At 39.3% G+C, this 23,275-nt stretch overlaps 3 protein-coding genes across 10 annotated transcripts in view; 1 reads left to right on the top strand and 2 right to left on the bottom strand.

Moving 5' to 3' along the window:
• Positions 1–1,193: 1,193 nt before the first annotated feature.
• LOC146479844 (myotrophin homolog) lies at positions 1,194–8,623 on the top strand. The gene is made up of 4 exons (XM_085110726.1): positions 1,194–1,395; positions 2,956–3,069; positions 5,079–5,162; positions 7,501–8,623. The coding sequence occupies exons 1-4, from the start codon at positions 1,318–1,320 to the stop codon at positions 7,609–7,611; spliced, it is 387 nt and encodes a 128-aa protein (XP_084966852.1). The 5' UTR covers positions 1,194–1,317; the 3' UTR covers positions 7,612–8,623.
• A 724-nt stretch (positions 8,624–9,347) lies between these two features.
• On the bottom strand, positions 9,348–18,023 carry LOC146479843 (uncharacterized). The gene is made up of 10 exons (XM_085110681.1): positions 17,217–18,023; positions 16,408–16,617; positions 15,595–15,758; positions 15,018–15,180; positions 12,725–12,876; positions 12,251–12,323; positions 11,311–11,376; positions 11,031–11,204; positions 10,336–10,493; positions 9,348–9,683 (listed from the first exon to the last, which is right to left on the bottom strand). Exons 1-10 carry the CDS (start codon positions 17,799–17,801, stop codon positions 9,500–9,502), a joined length of 1,929 nt encoding a protein of 642 aa, XP_084966807.1. The 5' UTR covers positions 17,802–18,023; the 3' UTR covers positions 9,348–9,499.
• A 2,738-nt stretch (positions 18,024–20,761) lies between these two features.
• The window catches only part of LOC146479836 (uncharacterized), a 69,408-nt gene continuing 66,894 nt past the window's right edge, over positions 20,762–23,275 (bottom strand). For 3 of the 8 annotated variants that reach the window (XM_085110699.1, XM_085110700.1, XM_085110698.1), the window contains exons 2-5: positions 23,175–23,229; positions 22,383–22,511; positions 21,621–21,974; positions 20,768–21,339 (exon numbers count right to left, since the gene is read on the bottom strand). In XM_085110699.1, coding sequence (XP_084966825.1) covers positions 20,983–21,339; positions 21,621–21,974; positions 22,383–22,496 — 825 coding nt within the window. In that variant the 5' untranslated portion in view covers positions 22,497–22,511; positions 23,175–23,229 and the 3' untranslated portion in view covers positions 20,768–20,982. Of the gene's footprint in view, positions 21,340–21,620; positions 21,975–22,382; positions 22,512–23,170; positions 23,230–23,275 lie in introns of those variants that run through there. The other 5 variants (XM_085110702.1, XM_085110701.1, XM_085110696.1 and 2 more) reach the window with 4 other exon arrangements.

The following is a 23,275-nucleotide window of genomic DNA, read 5'->3' as shown; positions in this document are numbered from 1 at the left end:
ATCCAAATCAAGCAGTATTCGGGTTGACAAGTTATTCATTTTGAGAAAGTTTGGCTTGGAAAAGTGCACTGGTATAAATTCTTATACTATGGGCTCTTGAGATTGACTAAACTATTGTATAATCCTATTATATAATCCTATCATATTAAAGCTTTGGTTTTCCGCTGGACCACCAGAGATTAAAAAAAGTTGATAACTGTTTTAAATTACACGCTACATGTACTTTGTAAAAAAATAATACGCGGCTCTTTCGTTTGAGTTGCCACATTTTAGGATTTCATGTAAAGTCTCTAGACCCACCTGAGTACGGCGTGAAACAAGCAAACAACCTCGTTCCCAACCTCGTTCCCACGAAGAGAGAGAGAGAAAGGGAGAGAGCCCCGGGGACGAGTTAAATAGCACATACTAGTTTGAGCAGCCATTCAGTTTGGTACACACTCAGAGGGATTTTATATTGAAAAAAAGTTGCGTTCACTTGGGAACTTTTTTTTATGAAAAATCAAAGCCGATTACTTAAAAAAACAACAGTTGATGGATTCATGTCTGGATTTTGCAGGACCTTTTCAAGTTTTAAGCACATAAAACTCTGTCTTTTTGTCTAAACCCCTTTGAAAAGGGCTTAATGATGACAGCTTGCACGCAAGTAAAACAAACTGAGAATGGCTTTGGATGATTCATTCTGAGTCGAGGCCTATAATGTAGGAGCGGTCAGACGAAAATTGCTGATATGTCTTAGCACTAAAACAGAAATTATTTAGTGATTAGCCTTTAAAATATATATACTTTTTTTACCATGAATGATTTCCATAAACGACTTCTGCTACTTTGTACGTCCGGTTTTGTCCCGATCGATATCACATAGTTATCAAGACCTATCAAGCTAACCGCCTAATGGCTTTTAAGTCTAGATCTACACTTTGTCACGAAAGAACAAACCTTTTTTAGTAAGGAACTCCGTGGAGATGTCATTTTTTCACCTGCGAGGAAAGCGTTTCTGTCCTTGAATTGTAACCCGAATCGTACCTTTCTGGATATGCGAAGTCTCGGGCGAGTCAATTTATTTGGATCATGGTTACAGGTCTAAATGGCCCTCCTTGGGCGCCATAAAGAAGAGAGAGCCAAATTCACCCCGTGATCTTTTATCTTGACATTTAATCAAAATCTTATGGTTGATTGCGCTTCAGAGCTTGAAGAATTTAATAACTATCCCTGCGAACCATCTCGCTGAGACCACGGTATTCGAATCTGTCTGTTGGCTAAACGATCGCCTTTCGCTCACCACCAGCAGGTTTTATTGTCGCCCTCTTCTTCCAAATCATGAGTGCCAGCGAGCAGTTTATTCTAGCAATTCAAACTGGAGATCTAGTTTATATTGAAAAGCATTTGAAGAGACCCGTAAGTATTGCAATTGTTGTTTAAGCTGTTTGGTGAAAATTATATCACGCGGCCACTAAAGGTGCATACGCTCACCGGCCATCAAGCTGTATGTTAGATAGTGCTTTCGTATTGAGGTTGTATCTGTGGTAATTGGTGACTGGATTAGCCGGTTTACAATCTAAAAGCATAGCCAAAAGGTTCAGCAGCTACCATGAAGGAATGTTCTGAACAGTTTTCTTTGACACAAAAACAGATGCCTGAGCTGGCAAAACAGAATGAAGTTTGCTTCACACGAAAAGCATCTCAGAAGTGACTGCATTGTAGAATAACTCGACTTGCCAGTTGTTCGTTATTTCAGGATGAAAATTCTATCAGTGCACATTTCTGTCTCAATAATGTAATTTTAGTATCTCAAACTCGTTATCCAAATTGAATAATTTTAATGTAAATTGTTAATTTAAAAGACAACTGAGTACCTTAAAATTGCGTCATGTCATACCCAGATTGTTCTTAAGTTACCACTAGATAAATGATCCCTGTCTCTTGCGAAAACTACAATAGTATATAATCTAAACAAAACCTTGTTTCCTCGAATAAACTCCCCGCTTATTACCCTTTCTAACAAAGGGTCAAAATTTAATGGTTTGGAGGGGGGGGGGGGGGGGGGGAGGAGGCATTGATTACTAGTAAGAGTAATAAGTTATTTGAAGGATATCAATGTTTCCTTTGGCTTAATTTGCCGTCAATTTATTATTTATTTATCTATTTATTCATATATTTTGCTCCTCCGCTCTGCTCTCTTCTTTTTGGTAAGAACTTTGACGACAAGAACTTTCAAAATTTTAGGAGGATGCCTAAACCTTAAATGTATTTAAAAACATTTTTACAGTTTGTTTTCAGAGGGAGAATAGTTTAAACGTACGTAATACATGTAGTTCATGTTTGTCCTGATGGGAAAGGATAAATATTAATCGAGCAGTTTTCAGTCGAGTGTCAATTTTGCTTTCGAGCGCTCTGTGATTGGTCAGCATTGGAACTCGCTCCACTTGCTCAACCAATGAGAAGCGACACCAAAAGCAATCGTTACTTTCCCGCGCTTAGTTCGGGTTACATGTAACATGTATTAGCTTCTCATTCTGATTGGTTCAGGGCGCTATTTACGTCTGTCGACTTGTGATTGGCCGGAGTAGTTTACTTTGGTTATGGTTCAATGACACTCAATTGAAAACCACTCGATTACAATGAATGTAGTTTGAAATCAGTAACAAAACTCGCTAAGTTGGTCTCGTGTTAAATTTTCGCAAAACGCCTTGTTTCCTCAATTCACAAAAACATTCCAGCCCCAAATCCTTACAAAATATAAAGACGTTTAGACTCAGATATCAGATTTTTTTTATTTACGCACTATTTCAATAGTTTACTACAAAAGGAAATTACTATACATCACAAAAGTAACATAAAGACAAAATTAAATCAGCTCAAAATAAACAAGGTGTTATAGTTGTATAGGGGATACCTCCGGCCAGAATACTCCTCGGATGTATCATGGTAATAGTCTCGTCTTACGTTGTTTTGCAGGGAACTGAGATTAATGCCGAAGTGAAACATGGACGAAATGCCCTTCATTACGCCGCCGATGCAGGGAAAGTTCCCATCGTTAGATTTCTGTTAGAAAACATGGCTATCATTGACGTAAGAATTTTAACTTGTTTTAAATATCCTGTTAATTTGCTAATGCCTAAAGGCTCACGGCGGTTATTAAATGATTTAAGAAAAAATGAAGCACGCGCTTGCCGTTAAGTTCAGCCACTTTCAAATTCCTTAAAAATTCTTCGAATCTTGCAGAAACGGATTATATGAGCATAAAACAGTCTTTCGTCTCAGTAAAACTGTGATCAAAATTAATATTCCCTGTTTTGGTTAAAACTGCATTAAAACAGCTTTGGAGCCAACCATTGGACAAGTGCCAATTGGAACTCGCATGGCTTTTCTCCCAATAAAAAAAAGAGTTTTACAAAGTGAAAATTATGTCTGTCTGATCGGAAAGCGTCTTTTGAGATTACAAGATAAGATAGACGGATGCACGTAGGCGTCTACAAAAAAAATGTAAAACTTGTGACTAGTGAGTGTCCTTTTTAGGTTACTTCGTACAACGACAAACACTAAATTTAAGGGGGCGCTGTCATGGAGATTTTGCTATATGTTGGTCAAAGCTGCTCACATATTTTACTAAGAATCTCTTTTCTAACATGAAATTGCTCTTACGACACTCGTAGGAAAACATGAAATGATTTCTTCGAAGAGAAAGAAACAATAATCAGTTTTTAGCAACTTTTTAAAATACTCAGAAGGACCTTGAAAAAATTCTCCATTTTTTTTCAAGCTGCAATCCATTTCCATCCAAGCCATCCGCAGCCGATGATGAATTATACTAGTTTCTGTGCACTAGTAGGGTTATTGTAAAAGAAAACTGAACCATTATAATTTGCACGTTTTCAACCATACAAATATTTTTTTAGTTATTCAATAGGTGACACTGACACTGATGCCGCCTTCTGACATGTAACCACCCAATCAATCAATGTGATCAGGCCAACAAATTGTTTCTCGTTGAACTTGACATCAGTTTTCGTTAGAGGCCGAGAGCTCAAATTCTTGCATGACTAGGAAAAAGACCGCCTTCAACTCTCAATTAGGCTTGAACAATGGCTTAAGTTCTTCGTAAAATTAACAAAGAAATCTGGTAATACATTTTTAACTTTGCCGACTTTCAAAATTTTGTGCATGGCTATTTGATAATACTGAAAAAACGGTGGCTATACAATGAACGAGTAGTTCCTTATTTCGTTGACTAATAACAGAAAGGGCCGAATATATCGGTACTCCGGCGAACAGAGGGGTGGGGATTTTCGCACTTGCTCCCGTTTTTCCCCACTACACGATCGCTGGGAAAAATGGTAGATTATCTATAGTCCATTAGCTGCCATTTGAATGGCAAATCAATGGATAGCATTTCATCGATAGAGTTAAATTGAGGCCGGACAATTTGAATCATGGAGAAGAGGGGGCAGGTGTGCGTGTGTGTGTGGGGGGGGGGGGGGGGAGGGGGCGAGGGGGGGAGGGAAGAAGAGCTGAATTTAACTGAATTTAAAAGTGACGAGATTCCTGTTGAGAAAAAAATTCTGTTTTAAAAATTATTTGAGGTGTTGTTCAACAGACCTATCACAAACATTTAAGATGTACCTTGAAAACGGCCAGTTTTCGTTGCGCTGGCTGAAAACAATTTAGCCTCCCTTGCGTGTATAATAAGTAACACCATACTGCTATTAAAATATATCATTTAAATGGGATTGAGGTTTTATCCACAGGCTTAAAACCGTGTACAGCTAAACAAACAGCACCACAGGAAAGTACTACTCAGTAGCTTTCATTTGAATGGTCATACTTTAGGACTTAGGACTTAAGAGACCCAGGGGCAGAAAGTGGGAACGAGGAGAAAAAAAGTCGAAACCGACGGAAAAAAAATTCCTCGTCCCCACTATCTGCTCCTAGGTCTCCAACTTTCATCAACGTGGAAATTGAACCAGGAGCAGATTGGTGGGAGGCGAGTGTTTTAATCACTGCGCCAGCCCTCCCCCCTCCCCCACGTGGAATCTCTACGGATACTCCGATTGCTCTAACGGTATTTTTTTTTCTTGTAGTACGCAGATATTGATGGTATGACTCCACTGATGGCAGCTGTTGACAAAGAACATCTTCAAACTGCAAAATTCCTCTTGGAACAAGTAAGTGACTGACAAACAAAATACTGTTTAAGACAAACATTTTAAAGAAAATCGTTGATGTAATCGACATCAACCTAAAAGATGTAAAGAAATCCACGAGTTCAAGACTTCTGCCAAAGTTGTGGATGAAAACAGTATTTTTATGACATTATAGGACGAAAACAAGCTTCGCACCAAAACGAGGCCGCGCCTCGTGCACGTCTAAGAAATGGGAGGGAAAGACGCTGTCGCGTCTTATATAATGTTTTCAGCATCATCAGGTTTTGGGAGCCCCCTCGGCGGGTGGACCGGTGAGGGTGGAACTCTGCAGGGACTCTGTGCCCAGTAACTCTATCCGAATGAGGGGGTAGGGGGAGCAGAGACGGGGGAGCATTTTGCTCAAATTATTTTTCATTTTTTTTTATTGTTATATTTAACATGTTAAAAGGCGCGTTTTAACTCGCATCCACTTCAGATGGATGTATCTGGCACTGTAAATTCGATGTAAATGTTTAGAAAGCTATGTTCTTGTCTCCCTTTAAGGGGGCAATTTACCTAAATTTGAATGAAATTTAAAGAGGTTTTAAGAAGGAATAAAGGAAGGAAAATGATTTTTGGAACACCAACAGACAGTTGATACCCACGCAAGAGCACTCAGGGTTGTTAGTGGACTAACTTGGTATCCGTCTATTAATTATTAAATACAAATTCTAATTTTAAAACTTCACTAAATCTTCAATATTTCTTATTTCTCTTAATTTGACCAATCCTTCTAAAAAAAAAAACTACTCCTCCCAAATATATCCAAAAATCACCCAAAAATTCACAAAATACCCCACAACACAGATTCACGGGATGATGATAGGGTTTTTGAATTGCTTGAAACGTGAATGAGAAATTGCTATTAAAGCCATGTCAAGTGGCAGAAAAATGGCGTTTAGGTGAATTGCCCCCTTAAACTAACTTGTAAGTTCAAGTGGTTAAAGTCGCCGAATCTAAATTTCCCCGGAGAAACTGGCTGTCAAATCGTGTTGCCATGGAGACATGAACAACTAAATTCCTTACCAAATTGTCGCCAGATAAATTTTGGAAAGGTCACAAAGTTGGGGGATGGGAAGGTACTTGCCTTAACATGATGAATTTCCAAAATCTGCGCGTACAGTTTGTGCACCTCTCCCACCCTCTCCCCACCCCCCCCCCCCCCCCAAGGATGAATAGGGTTAAAGAAATATACCAATTTCGATATATTAAAATTCGTACTTGGATACGAGGCTTAGGAGAATAAAACAACAGAAATTACTTTGAGTTTCAGAGATAAGTAATTGCTTCTGTTGTTTTATTCCCCTGAGCCTCGTAGCCAAGTTGTAATTTTAATATATCGAAATTGGTCTGTTTCTTTAACCCTATTCATCCTGGGGGATGCTGTCAACGTAACGCTAGACTGCGAGCAGTCGTACTTTTTCCTGAGATCACACGCGCAAAATGTCGGTAAAATTATGAACCTCCGCGCACGCGTTTCTCACGACTTCGCCGCCTGCCGCTCTCGAGATCCATCGCGCGCGCTTCATATTGCGCGGAACTTACGAAAGGAAAGAGACGGCTCGCAGTCCAAAGCAACACTTTAGCATTAAGGACATACTTGGGGCAAAATTGATCGACTGTTAAATTTAATTTTTGAGACCGGCACGTCGTCCCTAAGGAACACAAGTTTCTCGGACCACATTTACCTAAACTGTTGAATTTTGATTGACATGGTAGTTTCCTTGAGGGTGTCAGACCGACTGACATTCTGATTTTCTGAATCGGGCCCACTTTGATTTCTCGAATTCCAGTAAATCGGGGGTCAAATTAGACGTACGATTCTCGCTCCGATTAGACTACGAGAAGCATCTTTTTTCTCTTAGGGAAACCGCTTCCCTTTACGTATCGCGTCTCCTCGAGGGAGCAAATTTTCGCGCGCGCTCGAGAGTGCACTGCTCGCTTTACTTTCCCTAAATGTGATGCACATAAGGACCTTTTGATAGCAAAATTTTAACCCAACATTGCGCGCGGACAACTTTTAACGCAACATTTGTTTCGGTAACGCGTTACATAGTTTTGAGGACAGGTGTGTTACCGCAACACATTGGTTTGGTTAAAAATTGTCCGCGGGCTGTTACACGATACCAACTTTTAAGGCAACAATGTTGCATTAAAATCGTCCCTTGTAGCATCATCTTTAGAAAATTAAGGGACTGTTCGCAGCCTACGTACTGCTCCTATACTGCTGGACCGACTTGCAGCGTGTAAACCGGCTTCTAGTCGGAGTGAGTTCGGACGATCAACCTCGTTAACGTTGCTGTTCTTTTTTTGTCACCAGGGAGCTGATCCACACATTGAAGACGAATCGGGGAAAACAGTTTTTGATATTGCACGAGACAAGGGTTTTGAGCAAATTGAGAAGTTCTTAGAAGGATACAAGAAGAAGTAAACAATGGTCGCGAGTTCTGTTTTAGGTTCTTTTGTTTTGTTTGTAAGAAGTCGTTTGATCATTGTTTTACTTATTTGTTTACGAAACTATTGGCACGATTTATACTCGATGGAAAACAAAAAACGTTTTTCGCCTTGATTTTTTTTTTTATCTTTCTATTGCTGTTGTTTACCCCGCTGATGAGAAAAGTACACGTGCGTTTATGCAATCTCGTTCCCAGAGCCCCTTTTACCCTTATAATGGTAACGCGGGCTCTGGGAACGAGATTCGGGCATTTACGAAGCGTGCACATACATCCGTGTGACGTGCACATGCGCATACAATAGAGAGGTTAAGAATGACGTTTATGGCAAAGGGCGAACGTGAGATATGACGACGTGACCATGTTAAGCCTATATTTACCGCTTGATGTTTCCAGTTTCTCTGTGAAATCGAGTAGTTTTGCGTTAGCATCAAAGGGCAGAATTAGTTTGTACTATTCTCATCTTTGTACTCTTTATTTCAAGAAAATATAAACGCGAATCTCACGTTTGCCGTAAACGCGATTCTTTTCGTCAAGTGTTTTCATTTTCCTTTCAATCTGTTGTTTGATTGACTAAGCGATAGCAAAGCGCAACATCGAGAAGATAAGTAAACGATTTCAATGGCAGCCTACACGAATGTTTTTTTTGTTCAAGTGATATTTTATAGTTTTGTTTTGTAGGCCTTCCAGTGACAATGTAACTCTTTAAAAAACAGCCACTTTGAACGCTTTTTTTGAAGACTCTGCGTTTCTTAGAATTAGTTTTTATTTTTATGATCATATTTGTATGAAAATGTACATGTGGATCAGAGAGCTTCTATTCGTTTTTTTTTCTTCATAACTATGATTACATTTTCTATTAAAAAAAAAAGAGTACAAAATGCTCAAAGGGTAAAAATACTAGCGATCATTTTGACGAGTATTTTTCTAATTGCTTTTCTAATAATATTTGTTATCTGTGAAATAATTAAATACTGACTCATAAAAATGTCTTCCTCTAGAATTATCTTTATATATTGGCCTATTTTCCTTTATACATTTTTTTTACATAAACCAGATACCGGTTATACCAAATTCTGGATTCTCCCGCCACCTTATGATCGAAGTAATCTTCTATTAGCCTCGACCGGCTCTGTAACCCTATCTAATCATTAACAATTAGAATATGAGCTAGGAATTTATTTCACGCGTTCGCCCTCATCAACTATTAGGCATAGAAATCGAGAGCGAATAATCTAATTGTTTTAGTATAAATTTACTAGTCGTTCAAAACTTTATAACCCCAAAATGTTTTTTTTTTCTCTTAAATAAATCTTTACACCTGTTTGAAACATATTGCGCTATTTAGCGCCTTTTTATAACCAAATCTTGACTTTTTATAGACTGTAAAAGTTACGAAATCTAGCCATCATCTATCCCATGACCGAGCTAGTAAGGGGCATGGGTCTTTTCCTGAATTGACGTCACAAACTGATTTGCATTGTATTAAGTCTTTTTGAAAATGCATACAAAGCAGTTTGTGACGTCAAGTAAGACCCATGGCCCTTACTAGCTCGGTCATGGGACAGATGATGGCTAGATTTCGTAACTTTTACAGCCTATAAAAAGTCAAGATTTGGTTGAAAAAAGGCGCAAAAAGGCTCAATGCGTTTCGAACAGGTGCAAAGATTTATTTAAGCGAAAAAAAATTTGGGGTTAGGTGCACTTAAAGACAGGTTCACGTTTTTACTGGATAATGATACAAATAGGTCACGCCACGTGCTACTCACTCTACTCACTATCTACAACCGAATAGATAGTGAGTAGCTTAGCCAATAAGAGAGCAACATTCGTAATAGAACACTAGTGGCTTTATACTAATACTCGTTACATTTTATGTTGGGTCCCAGGCCACGCTGTCCAACCGGTGGAACCCTTAGCGGTGGCGGACACATGCGCAATAAAGCGTCCTGCTTTTGAGTCCATTACATTGCGTACAACTTTCTTTCTGTATTCTAACCATGTCTCGGCTGCTAGATAATCACGGTAAACTTCCTCGTCTGTGAGGCATCTGAAAAAAGGGAATAAAAGATTGGAATCAAGCGCGAGTATTGACGGCTACTACTGGAAGGACGGACTGTGCAAGGTAGGAAATCGGCTTGCGACGTCTCCACCGCGGTCAGACGTCGATCTGCGCATTCATCAGATTAGGACCATTAGATGGGTTCAAAAAGTAAACAAAGATACTCTCCCTATTTTCCCTATTTTTCGTTATAAAAATGATTGTTTTTTTTTTTTTTCAGTAAATCGTTAGTGATGTAGTAGACTCAAAGACTCCCCAAAAAGTTGCAATCTTTGAGCTCTTATTAAAGTTAAAAAGATAAAGAGGTTTTCTTATATTTAGGTTTTTCTGTCGTTCACTCAAAACGTTGCCGTAACACTGAGTTGTTGCAATAGACCGGCCTTTATCACACAGCGGCCATGTTGAGTCTCAGGAGAATAAAAAACTTAGTTTTTGCACGGCAAAAACAAAGATTTTTTAACATGGCCGCCGAGTGATAAGGGTCTATGGTTTCATTTGAAGCTTTGCGCGGGAAATTATTGGCGCCGCTAGCTGGGGATAAAGGAATTGCGCATGCCCACTATCTGACCGCGGACAACGTGACGTCATAGATTCGCGTGGGAAGAGAAAGCCTGGGTACTCGGCTACCGTAAGGGATTACCTGTTCCTTGGAAAGAAGTTTTCTTGAAACACCTCCATGTGTCCCTTGGGCATCAACTCAATGACTCTTCGTTTGGAAACCTTAAGAACTCGAACTCCACCGCTGACTAAAATGTTCCCCTGTCCCGACGGGCCATCTGCTGTAAGGGTCGTGAGGTCCTGAGAAACGAAGCACGGTTTGGTAAAGTTGAGAAAAGGTATATTCAAAGGAATTTCACAAAGATGATGGCCTACGATTTATTCTCTCACGGTAAAGGTGGTTAGTTGCAAGCAATTTTTGATAGGGTGAGTGAGAACGTTTTTTCAAAGAATAAAAAGAGGTTATTTAAAAAACGTTCAGGGTGTTTACAATTTGCAAAGAAAGAAAAAAAAGAAAGAGAGAGAAAGCTCGTTGACTATGTCGAGGTTTTCTCAAACAACCGAAAGAGATATTTATTCAAGATGCCGCGCGACTCGGTTTTTGGTGAGCCTGGAAACGAGAGAAAAGACAAATGGTTTTGAATTTCCCGACTTAACCCCGAGAATTCCCGACGAACTTTTTTCCGGAAAACTTGTAGTCCTTTTGATAAACACCTGGTCAATGCATAGGCTTCGAAACGATGTAGTGTAGTTTACACTTCAAGAGGTTTTCTAACAAAGTTGGAAAGAGCGAGGAAAAGAAATATCGTCAACAGGCTTTTGTAGATTTATACGAACCCAGGAATCTCTAGATTGTAATGATCCCACGTTGATGAAACTCGTATTCCTTCCGTTTTTGCAAGGGAGCGCCGCTATTGATCGAGGAAGTTGTCGGTCGTGGAATAAGGAAACTGTGACGTCAGACTTCAGAACAGCTCTCAAGTCAACACGACGCAACATATCTATTTTGCCCTGAAATCGAAAAGAAATTATAAATGACACATCATGATCAAGTTTGTTGGTCAGCACAAAATAATGAAGCGTTACGAAAGTTGATTCACTGATTTTCTTGGCTTACCTTAATTATAAAGTAAATGGATTCTGATGCAGTGGAATCGATATCAATTAGTTTCCCATAAGAAAACTACAAAGAAATAAAAAAATCAATTATTTAACGGCACCCAAACAAAGGTGATTTCATGCGATTTCGTATGAAATAGGAAACTTAAGCAACGACAACGGCGACGGAAACGAAAACGTCACTTGAAAATACAACTTCAGTTTATTTGTGCTACTTCGTGATTATTTCAACTCTTTCAACTTGTATAAAAACGGCGAACTACCCAGTAACCAAATTGGTAGGCGCGTCGTGTGTTCACGTTCTCCACAAAATCTTGAATTTGGTCATTTCACGTTCTTGTTTTTCAGAGGACAGCAAAGAAATGCACCTTTAGAGCGATTGTTTGTGCTCATTAAAACTTTATTTTGCGTCGTTGTCGTTGCTGTCGCCGTCGACGTTGCTTAAGTTCCGTGATCAACAATGAGTGTGGGTGTTTCATCAGTTTCCAAAACCAATCGCTGAGTGCTTTTATTGTTTCGTGGTGTTTGGAACCTCTGATAAAACACTTACATTCGTTTTTGATATGACTTCTCTGCCGAGCGTAAGAAAATAGTACTGCAACATATTGTTTGTCTTTTTTGCACCATTCGTCTTAAGTAAAGTATATTACTTTATTAGCTCTTTATTAGCTCTTTGGTAGTTCTCTCTTTCATTGGGGTCAGCAAACGAATCGGCAAACGAAAACAGCAAATGACCCGGGCTCGAGGCGTACACTATTTTGATTTTAACTTCTTTTACTGTTACATTTGAGAGAAAATTTATGTTGTGTAAACATCATAAGGAATGCAATCTGTTTTGGAGTATCCATTCTAGTAACAACCTGGGGAGAGCCAACCATACGCCCCTTCCACTCACACGTGAACACAAGAGCATACCCAGCTATGAAGGACTACTGTACCTCTCTGATATGTGATCGATGAGTCAAGGATCGCAGCAAGTCTTCTTCCCAGCCATCAAACAACGAGTGACTCCTGGAAATCGAGGAATAAAAATGTTAAAAAACGAAACAGACTTTTCCACCAATCTTTTTATAGCCTTTTCTAGACTCCCGGAAATTAGGGCCTGCGAAGGGTTAATCAGAAAGCGGACGTGAAAATTAAACGCGCGGGAACTAGTTCTAAGAATTTCCAAATTATCTACCGGGACATAATTCTAACCTGATTAAAATTGCTTTGTAAGAAAGTGTTACTAAAAAACATATTTTGCCGAGGATCTGAACGTTGCCATGTCATATTCCACTCAACTCGTGAGAAAAATGCTGGAGAGCAGTGCATAAAATACTCATTTTTTCTTGTGATGCACGTGATCAGGTTTAGTGATGATCACTTGGCGATCACGTGATTTTCAGATATTGTTGACGTGTCTAACTTACCTCATAACCTGGACTTTTTCGTCGTATTCTCGTTGGAACACATCAGGGCAATATTCCAAGATGGTCTCCCTGTTTACCACCAGAACTTCTACGCGCTCTCGACATATTATTGTAGCTGTTCTTTTCGCCTCCTCTGAGATGAGTGCAATTTCCTAAGGAAAATATAGCTTGTTTCAGTATGCAAGTCGGAACTTAGCTGCATTAAATTTGTCTTTAATAAGCATTTTAAACCTTTAGCAAAAAGGTAATCCATGTTATCAGTGGCTTATGATAATATTTATTAATATTTAGTAGTGAGGAGTACTGTTTTACGTAATGTTTAAAACACGAGCAGCAGTGTTTTATTTGGATTTAAAACCACGAGGCGCAGCCGAGTGGTTTTAGACCCGATAAAACATGTGCTTCGAGTTTTTTTGAACTGCTTCAAAAACATTCCTGGAAAAGCGTGTGTCAATAGAGTTCATAACAATGATGCTTTTGCGAACGTTGGAAATTAGCATACGAGAAAAACATTAAATACCGCATACTAATAAGGAGGGGGTTTTATCGGATATAAAACCACTGCACGTGATGTTTTATCAACCATTTGAGGTCAATGGGCTTATGAATTATTTATGAGTTTTTGAAATAGAAATGGATGACGCTTTTGTCGGAATTGCCTTGGGCAGGAGCCCATGACTAGGAGCCTCTATCTGTATTAATTCCTTGAGTCAACCCTTTCCCAAGTAGATCCATTTTTAGAACTTTTTTCCCGCGAAAAGCTACGATGAGTGGCAATTTAATTGCATTGTTCTTCTTTGATTGGGTTTTTGAACTGTGGGCGTTTTAGAGGTGCTCTGAGACCCTTTCTAAACATAAATCTACTCAGGAAAAGACTCCAAGGCTTAGTAGGAGAGATAGATGGGATCCTACCTTGGGTTACCATAGATTGATACTGAAGGATAGAGATACAGAGCCGTTTTCAATTGAATGTCGTAAAACCAAGTCTGGCCAATCAGAACAGGTGTCAACAGCGCAATGAACCAATCAGTATTCAGAGAAAATACTGATGCAGCCGGTGCCAAGCGCGGGGTAACGCGTATGAGCAAGTCCCGATTGGTTTTAGTTTTGCCCACATTTGGTTGAGACAGTGGCTCTGATTTTCAGTGCCAACCAATCGCAAAGGGTAGTATAAAAGCAAAACTCAAAGGGAAATTACTTTCGAAACTCGATTGAAAACCGCACTAAAATAGACGGAAAACTTAATATATTGCCCAAGCTGTTTTTTCGTGTTTTTAAGTATGAGCAGATGATTACTTTTTTATTTTAAAATAAAAACAAAAAATGTTCAAAATATAATTGCCTTTTTAAGCAAACAAACGTAAATTCAAGATTGGCAATTTTGAATTATTGATCACGTGTTCCGAAATTAAACTTGGTGAACTGCAATTCACTTCTATCCTGCACTTTATCCACAAACTAGCTGTTCTTTTCTGTTCTGTAGAATATTTTTGTTCATTTTTATTGTGTATTTGGTGGTACAGTCAACTCTCGCCTTGCAGACACCTCGCTATTACGGACACCCCGATAATACGGACAGCAACTACAGTCGAACCTGTATTAAGCGCCACCGTATTAAGCGGTCACCCTCTATTAAGCGGTCAGTTGTCAAAGTCCCGAAAATTACTTCCCTTAATTACTGTAATGCTGACCTGTATTAAACGGTCACCTCTATTAAGCGGTCGTGGTCACCCTATACTAAGTCCCAGCGAGATGTTTCTATTGTCTTGATCTGTTTTAAACGGTCACCTTGTTAAAGGAAACCACCTAAATATGGTAACAAATAGCGTGCCAGGCAATTGAGCTTCTAATGAGCTGCACGATCGTGGCGTTAATGTTTTACTAGTCTGTTTCAATACCATGCTCTCCTTTGTCATACCATTTTATTGCCGAACTTTCTTAACCAAGTAAGTGCTGTATTCTGTGCAACCTGTATTAAGCGGTCAACCTGTATTAAGCGGTCACTTAGCCATTCCCCGAGGGTGACCGCTTAATACAGGTTCGACTGTAAATCCCCGGCAAAAATAAATTACACCTAAGGGTGTCTGCAATAAAGGGCGTTGACTATATTTGGCCACATAACGTCGAAACTGTTTGAACGAAATTTATTGCGGGGATCTCCGGGACCCAAATTATAGATACAGCATTACGCCAGTCTTCTATGCAGCCTTTATTAGGGTTGTCACGCAGTCCTTCTCCCCAGAAGAAGCGTTGCGTGACGACTCGAATTACGGCTATGGGAGACTAACTTTACCCCAAATGCCTCGTTTTTCTCCAGCACATCAACAGTGTTTGTCACGTAAACTCCGGTCTTGTAGTCCTTTCGCGTGACAGTCACGGAGACTGAGCCGGAGACTATGAAGTAAAAGCAAAATCCGGGATGTCCTTGACGCACGATCAGCCTTCTGCGTTCATAACTGAAGAAAAAAGAAGAAATGTTGGATATGGTGTTATTTCATGATTGACAAAATTTTAAAATGGAAATAAAAGGTGGGTTACGGTTAAAAGGCCAAACGGCGTTCAATTGTTCAAAACATGTAATAATAGGGACTGGCTGAAAAAGATTGCAAATGGTTGGTTATTGCTACAGGAATAAGGATGAGCTTGTCTCTCGTCTCTAACTATGGACTCCAACCCATGGTTGTAGAGTAAGTAGAAGACCACTTAAGACCTACGTTGACCTACCCAAGGAGGATACAGATCTTGAGGTAAAAGATCAGAGGAAAGCAAACTCTCTGCATGTTTGTTTTATGCTCTCATTTTAATTCTCACTTGCCCTTTTAGAAGAGAAAATACCTAGGCATTTAACTAAGAACGAATTCCTTTCTTACCAAGCATATGTCATGGTCTGACACAAGTTTCGCTGTGCCTCACGGGAAAACTTGCCAAAGCTTTTTATTCCTCTCAGTAACGTCACCAGCTTGTTCATTTCAGCCTCAGTTCGATCTTCGGGCTTCTTTGCGCATGTCAGGCGAGCCCACAGGGGAAAATGAAGCTATAAAGAGACAGCAATGCATTAAGTATGCTTTTTACTAATCATTCTTTTGTATTTCTTTTAATGTAGCTGTTGATTTTTGTAGGAGTACCGTGATGTAGACTACTTGGTTACCAGTAATGATTGTCCACCCGTCACTAAATAAAGTTTAATTCATTACAAAGCAGACATCTTTTGAATCAAGTACCTTTACAGTGAAAAGAAAAATGTGATAAGAAATTAAGCATGGAAGCTAAGTTGGTAAAAGCCTGCAAGAGCAGTTGCTTTTTTATTCTGCTTTTGTTTCACTCAATTCGCTGCTCGAAGAGCTCTTTTGGCGGCGGGTAAAATAAAAGTCAAAAAAGGTGTCTGCTCTCGCAGGCTAAGTTGGTAAGAGCGAAGCATCAGCATATTATATATCAAGGCCCTGCGTTCGAACATCGTTTTAAGGTTGACTTTTTGCTAGGTTTCACAAACGCTAAGTTGCTATAACTTGTCTTGGGGCGAATGCGTTCCTAACAAACGTTATGAAATTTACTCGGTTAGTACAACGTACTTATATAGAAAGATGCTTTTCTAGTCGGAATCTGGAAGCCTAGGTTAAAGGAATGTCTTGACTCTCGCAAAAGTCCGTTTGGGTCACCAAGAAATTAAAAACAAACATTCTTACCGTATTATCTCTGGAGAAGAGGTGCTTGTTGAACGTAATTGGTAGTTCCTTCACCAGAGTTGGGCTGTTTTCATTACCAGGCAGCATGTCCCTCATGTAGTACAAGTCGTACTGTCGCGACTTGTCCTGATCAGCGTATCTCCTTATGCTGAGGCAGAGCGAACTGAATATACGGATGAGATAAATGGCACGGCGAAACCTGGCGAGGGCCTACATGAACAACACAAAAGTGTGACCATGCATCCGACAGAGAAACTGTTGAGCAGGCTGATTCGAAACGTTTGAGTCTAAAGATGAAATTCTAAACTGAACCAATTCAAGTTTATAAACAGGGAAGTTCATTTCCTGTAGTGCTCAGTTCATGTTGTGCAATGTAGGTGTTACTGTAAATGTTTGAGTCTGTGGAAAAAATCTTAAAGCATGATAAAGTGTGACCATTCAAATTTAAGGTGTAGTAATTGTCTCGAGTTGATGCTTAATGTTTGAACTGCCAGCCTGCCCCAGAAGCTGGCAAACGGAAACTGGTTTGAACTGCCAGCCTGCCCCAGAAGCTGGCAAACGGAAACTGATAGAAATCTAAATCATGGAAATGAACGTTCCAACTTAATTCAATTAAGGTCGAGGAAATTAACACTCGGGATAAGAGAGAACCCTTAATTGAACGTTAACCGATTTTTTTGAATTGGCGTTAATTCCATGGAAAGTTTATTTCCAATAATAAGGCATACTTTTAACGGTATTTTCAAAAGATGTGCATGTTTTCCCATTCTAAGTGAAAGGCCGCTGAAGCAAATAACTTAACACATTACCAGTTGCCTCCTCTCCTCTCTTTCATCAATCGAGGTTACTAGTCCCATAAAGCCACCGCGGTCCTTCTTGGAACCTCGAGACCCTTTCTTTGTTATAAACCGTCTGCTTGATCCGTCCGCAGATAGAGAACGCCGTATACTCTGAAAACTGAAATAGCTCGATTGTCTGCGAAGAGACGGGACCGAAGTCCGCGTCGGCCAACATGGTTTTGATTTTGCTTCTTTTCTGCCTCTCTCCTCACTGATTTTTCCTCTCGTGCCAAGCGCGTTTGCACGGCTTGTTTTCGGCCGAACGAAAGCTACCGGCTTCGGTTGTTGCTTAGGGAAACTCGACAGGGGTCTTGTGAACAACAGGCCACTCGATCCTGACGAAATTGTCGAATCTTGTTTACTTTTAACATTGAGATCGTTTTGATTCTCGTTCAATAAAAGATTCTGTGACGTAGACCTTCTCAATAAACGCGCTCTACTGCCGGGTTTTGGCCTTGTCGATTCTGCGGCTGTTTCGCTGTGTTTTACAGGCTCTTCCTTCCTTTCAGCTGTCGTTGTAGATTCTTTGAAGTGTTTCCTTTCGTTTCCTTGCATGGTAACATCGCAATTGTGACAGCAACATTTACTCTCGTCTGATCAAATGTTTGCTATCTAACACCAGTGTTTAGTTTTGAAGTGCTACTCTCAAGACACTGCGAAACTTCAACTGTTTGTAAACAGATTACTGAAACTCCAAGAAAAGGAACAAAACTTCAGCTCCGTTCGAGAATAAACAAATTCAAACCCGCTTTGCTTTTTCCTTGTGATGAACAAAAACAAACCTCTGCACAACAATACCAATTATTCAAGCTCAGAACTAAACAAGCCTCGAGGTCTGCTCTGTTTGATTGATGATATGAACCAGCGAAGTGGAACAGCTCTTTTAATGAAAAATGTCTAGTGAAAAGACCAAGTAATTAACGCTAATACGCTTTTAATGAAAGGCACAAATTAATCACCATTGAGACCTCGGAAGCCATTCTTCCAGTGTACGATAATTGACCGACGAGTAAGGGAAATATGCGCTGGTATTGCCCGCTCAGTTTTACCACTTATGTTATGCTACATTAAACTGGCTTTACGTTATGCGTTTAGTGTTTGAGGACAAAGACAAAAAGTCGGGGGCATTGAGACGGAATTGCGATGACTTATGTCAATTGCGCGTTAGCTAATTGCATAGATTTGTCAAACTTTTGGCAGCCGACAGCTTGGATCATGGAATTAGGCCAACTAACATTTTGATTTTTCAAATTAATCCTATATTGAATCTCGAACTCCTTGGAGAGAGAGCTTTGTTAACAATAACTTAAACATAAAAAAATACAGATATCTAAAACACAACGGCCTTTTAGCCACTGATTTGAACTGAAAATTGTAGGTAGATATTGGACCGCCGTGGAGGAGTGAATATACTCCTTTTAGTTACTTACTAGAAAGCAAATGAGCGGAGAACTTTAATGAAACTTGGGCTTGGAGCCAATCATAAATGAATGATTGAACTCGGGAGAGTCAAAGACGTTCAGTTTGCCTTACTTGCAAATAACCAAATCGAACATAAAATTCATTTTTATACTGTGAGAGTCACTCAGAGATTTTCAATGATAACACAGAGAGGAAATCACAGAAAATTCTCAAGATCTGGCGAAACCTCATAACTATATATAATATAAAGATGCAGTTCATCAAGTTTATCAGCCACTCAACGAGAACATTAATTTTAAACAAAACACTTAGAATGTTGTCCTTCAGAATTTCCCTGGTCGTGTTATGAACTTTCCTAGCGCAAATCTGTTCGTAGTCTTAAGTCGAAAACGTAAACGGTAAAAAAATTTGGGGGACAAAATCTTATTTCCCGAATTACCGAGCTGATGTTGACCATCCGATAAGTCTGCCCCCTCTCACTGCACGTTTTTAAGTTCTCCTTGTTCTGGGTAGATTTTGTAACATTATAGTGATAGGAACTGTCTACAACCAGACATCGCTTTTAAGAACAGCGGAAGACCTTTCTATTTATTTCTGCCGTTTTCACATTGATAGGTGTTCCCCCTGTGGAGTTATAAGGTCCTTAAACTAGGAGAAAATGCGTTATGTTGCCAGGCTGTAGCTTGAGAATTTAAGCTGGGAACCTTTTATTAACTTTTTTTTAACTTTATTAGGTGTTTTTTTTAAATTTACATATTTATTTACAATTTCTTGGCGCCGCAGGTAGCATAGCTAATCTAGGCGGCAAAAAAGAAAGAAAGAATAAATTTACAAAAATTTAGACAAAAAGAAAAAATAAATTTATTTGCTAATTAAGAAGGCAGACTGATCTATTATATCAAAGATACAAGAATAAGGAAAGGTTTTTGGGAGGACTAAAATAATGAAGAACTTTTTTGAGTTTCTTTAAAGGCAACACAGTAGAAAAGACAAGAAAAACATGAAATAGGGTAGGAAGGAAAGGAATGACAAAACGGTAGTATACAACTATGTCAGTTGTGATTTGAGTTTTGTTACTAGAGATTCAAAATCGTCATACAAGTCTTCAGATTCTAGGATAAATGTTCCACATTTATTGCGCGGTATTTCACTATGATTGGCAAAATCTGGGTTGCATGCGATAAATGATTTGTTTCACAGGCACATATGAACATGTCGCATTTTTAACCTATTTGTTCTTGCTTTAAACTACCTTCGGAGTACAAAGTTTACTAGAAATTGCCGGAGAAGGTGAAAACTACTTTTTTTAACTGTCTACTCCTAGAAACTGCTTCTATCAAACGTTGTACCTGTTACATGTACATTTGCTTTGAATTCTGATTGGTTTGTTGCAGTTTTTACATCTGCTGTGATTGGCCAGGGTAGTTACTTTGGCTTTACGACATTCAGTTGAAAACTGCACCCTATAAACATAGTTAATGGCGTTATTATGGTCGTAAATAAATGAATGAAACTCATTCCTACTGGTGTCAAAGTTTTAACCAAGTTGGAAAAATCTCCACACTCTTAAACGAATTCTATAGAACGACTTGAGCGTTTACTGACCTTAACAGGTCTATGACTGTCAAACAACATACCTGCACACAAAAGGCTATTTATTTTGATGATAAATACATTTTTTGTTGTTTTCGTTTAGCAGGAACTAATGAATCCTTTGGGTCTCTTTTCTGTGTGATCTGGGGTTTAGTCTTTGGAAGAAGCTCAACACAAGTCTTGTCTGGCCACAATTCCTGGGTGCAATGTGAAATTCAATTTGATCATTTGTAAGTACAATTCCCTTCAATGATATAATTGTGGTGTAGGGTCGGTTTAAAAGTTGATATCGTTTGATTATTTTCTCTCTTTCTCTCTTAGTCTGATTTGATTGCACTCCATTTCCATTTTGAACATGATTTAACTTTTTCGCTTGACTATCTAATTTTTCCAGCAACCCTGTGTATTATTTGCAGGATCTTGTACAAGATGTAACCAGTTTTTTTTTTAAAAAAATGGACGATTTACTGGCCTCTGAAAAAGCAATAAAAAAGCAGGGTAAAGTGGTAAAAGGAAGAAAGAGGAAAGAGAAAAAGTACTGACGCAAACATTATTTGAGGAAACAATCCTGCCTTTTATTCAACATAGCATGATGATTGCGTTACAGTTACAAAGCACAGACCTTTAAAATCCCACTTGATAATTTAATTTACCAGATTCTTATAGTTTAGCACTGTCCCTTTAAAGCGCTTTTGCAGAACTGGAAGTTTTCTCTCGAGACTTAAGCCTGAGGTTTGGGAACTTCTTCCACAAAGATCCGGGACACAGAGTTATACCCAGTGTAAGCATCAGCATTTCCATACCCATGACAATTACCGACCCAGAATCCCACGCGCACCTTTCCTTTGCGGATGTTGTTGCAGTGCCCTTCAATATGGCGGACGCGGCTCGGATTTTCCGCAGTGCTTAAATCGCCCAAGCGTACAATACCATCAATGGGAAGAGGAGCTGAACATTCAGCACCGTTGAAAGTGAAGTACCAGCGTTTGCAGCAACCCTTGCAGCCAGTGACTCTAAACTGGCCAGTCCAGGCGACATGGAGTGTTGTGTCAGAGAATTTCTTGGTGAACACACAACCCTGTATTAGATAAAAAATGAATAAGAAGAGACTCGAATGAAGGAAAAAACAAAAAATAAAGGGAACAACGAGATCACGGGTAGTATAATGAAACTAAGTAACTGAGGTTCGTAAGGATTAGGAAGCCGATAAACTGAACTGACATTGATGCTCTAACAATTTCAAGAATACTGTAATGCTAGTTTAAATTTTTCTTTGGACAGCTTAATGTTTATTACAATAGCAACATGTATGGTGTATAGTCTTCTGATAATCTCATAGCCTTGTTGATTAGTCCTCACCTTGATCAGACCATTATCTTTCTCATCATTCACGTTTTTCCAGGCGCACTCCTTCCAGTTCTTAAAAGGCATCACACCTGGAGTCCTAGGGAGTCCTCTTGCTCCAGTCTCTCCTCGCTGCCCTTTTTGCCCGGTTGGACCCTGGGCACCAGGCTCTCCCTTAGCACCATCCTTTCCATTTACACCAGCCGGGCCCTTAACACCAGGAGTTCCTTGGGGTCCAGTCCTCCCTGGCCTTCCCTGATCCCCTTTAGCTCCCTCACGGCCATCTCGTCCGTCACGACCTGGTAACCCAGGAGAACCAGGCTTGCCATGCATGCTGGGAATGCCACCATAACAGAAGGGAGAAGATTGCTAGTTGAAAAAAAAAAACCCAATAAGTATGGTCATGTCGATATGTTAATCTATTTTAGTACCGTAATTCCTACTGCAGCATTTGATTTTCTTGGATAGCTGGTAGATGCAAATGTAAATCTTTTCTCACTTATTAGAAAAAAAAAAGAAAAAATCGCAGTGGCCCTTCCACCCATCCCCCCTCAAATCCTTCACATTTTCATACATCGGTTTATTTTTGGTTAATACCTTGGTTCCTGAACAACACCTTGACCATTTTTGAGCGCTCATCTGACGGATGTTCTTAGTTAAGCCTCTTAATTTATTCAATGAGTCGGCTATGTAATGTGTCAAGAAGTCAGTGTTACTTAATTAATTTCCACGGAAATTTTACCCCAAATTTACCGACGTAACAAATTACTTGCTTACAATGTTGTTAGATGGTTGATTAGTTTTGTTGTCCGCTGAGGCAAAATAAACCAGGACTGATATCACAAGTAAAGACAACAAGGCTGGAGACACTTTACACGGAACACTCGCCATTTTGGTCTCGCTGATCTGCCACCGACAAAGCAAACGAAGATTTCATCGATGAAGACTGTGAGCAGCATGTCAGCAAATCTTTAGAATAGGCTTTTGTGTCCCAATCAGTTTGGTACGTTGAACAATTTTCGCTTCAAATTTTCAGATTAAATATTTAAAAGCCTTAGACCGCGTTTTTCTTCTTATTTATCACTACTTCCATGCACCAGGTAAAAAGCTCTCTATTTGTTAACTTTAGAGCCATATCACTTTTATGTCTTATTTTGACCCCCTTATCACACGCTGAAAATTGTAACACATGACCATTGGATCAATTCTTAGCGTGCACTTTTCCACTTCTTTGTCCTCACTTTGTAGTTACTTTAGTTTATAGATTCTTATTTTTATCTAAAAGAAAATGGTGCGAAAAGTTGCGAATTTTCATATTACAATCGCGCAAAAAAAATTTTGGCTCTCAACTGATAGTTATTTGGCCATCGCGTATTTACAATTTGGAACCACGTAGTCCTGTCTCAATTGTGACGTGCATTAGTTAACAAAAAACGTGCGATATTTTGTAAGGATTGGAGTGCCACAAGCAAGAGGTCGACTGAAATAATTGACTAAAGTATATTCATTAAAAGAAAAAAAATATGTTCAAACCGGTTAAGGGAGAGAAAATCAAGTGAAAGGACAAACCTGAAATCGCTGAAGAAGGTCTCCTCTCTGTTCCAATTACTTCTTGAACAAGTCACTGTGAAGGAACGATAAGCAACTTTCGTTAGTGTTAGAGTTTTTCA

Source organism: Pavona decussata, unplaced genomic scaffold (assembly GCF_977016875.1).
Source record: "Pavona decussata unplaced genomic scaffold, jaPavDecu1.1 SCAFFOLD_58, whole genome shotgun sequence".
In the NCBI taxonomy this organism is placed as follows: Eukaryota; Metazoa; Cnidaria; class Anthozoa; order Scleractinia; family Agariciidae; genus Pavona; species Pavona decussata.
Note: the sequence above shows the minus strand (reverse complement) of the source record. Positions and strands in the feature narration are given on the sequence as shown.

Bases quoted from the DNA above. Each gene is read 5' to 3' on its own strand.
- LOC146479843 (XM_085110681.1), bottom strand. From the start codon at position 17,801: ATGCAAGGAAACGAAAGGAAACACTTCAAAGAATCTACAACGACAGCT. The intron at 16,618-17,216 runs GTAATGTGTTAA...TTGTTCATGTAG, and splicing joins GAGAGGAGAGGAGGCAACTG to GCCCTCGCCAGGTTTCGCCG. The intron at 11,377-12,250 runs GTACAGTAGTCC...ATTTCTTTGTAG, and splicing joins ATCGATCACATATCAGAGAG to TTTTCTTATGGGAAACTAAT.
- LOC146479844 (XM_085110726.1), top strand. From the start codon at position 1,318: ATGAGTGCCAGCGAGCAGTTTATTCTAGCAATTCAAACTGGAGATCTA. The intron at 3,070-5,078 runs GTAAGAATTTTA...TTTTTCTTGTAG, and splicing joins AAAACATGGCTATCATTGAC to TACGCAGATATTGATGGTAT. The intron at 5,163-7,500 runs GTAAGTGACTGA...TTTTGTCACCAG, and splicing joins CAAAATTCCTCTTGGAACAA to GGAGCTGATCCACACATTGA.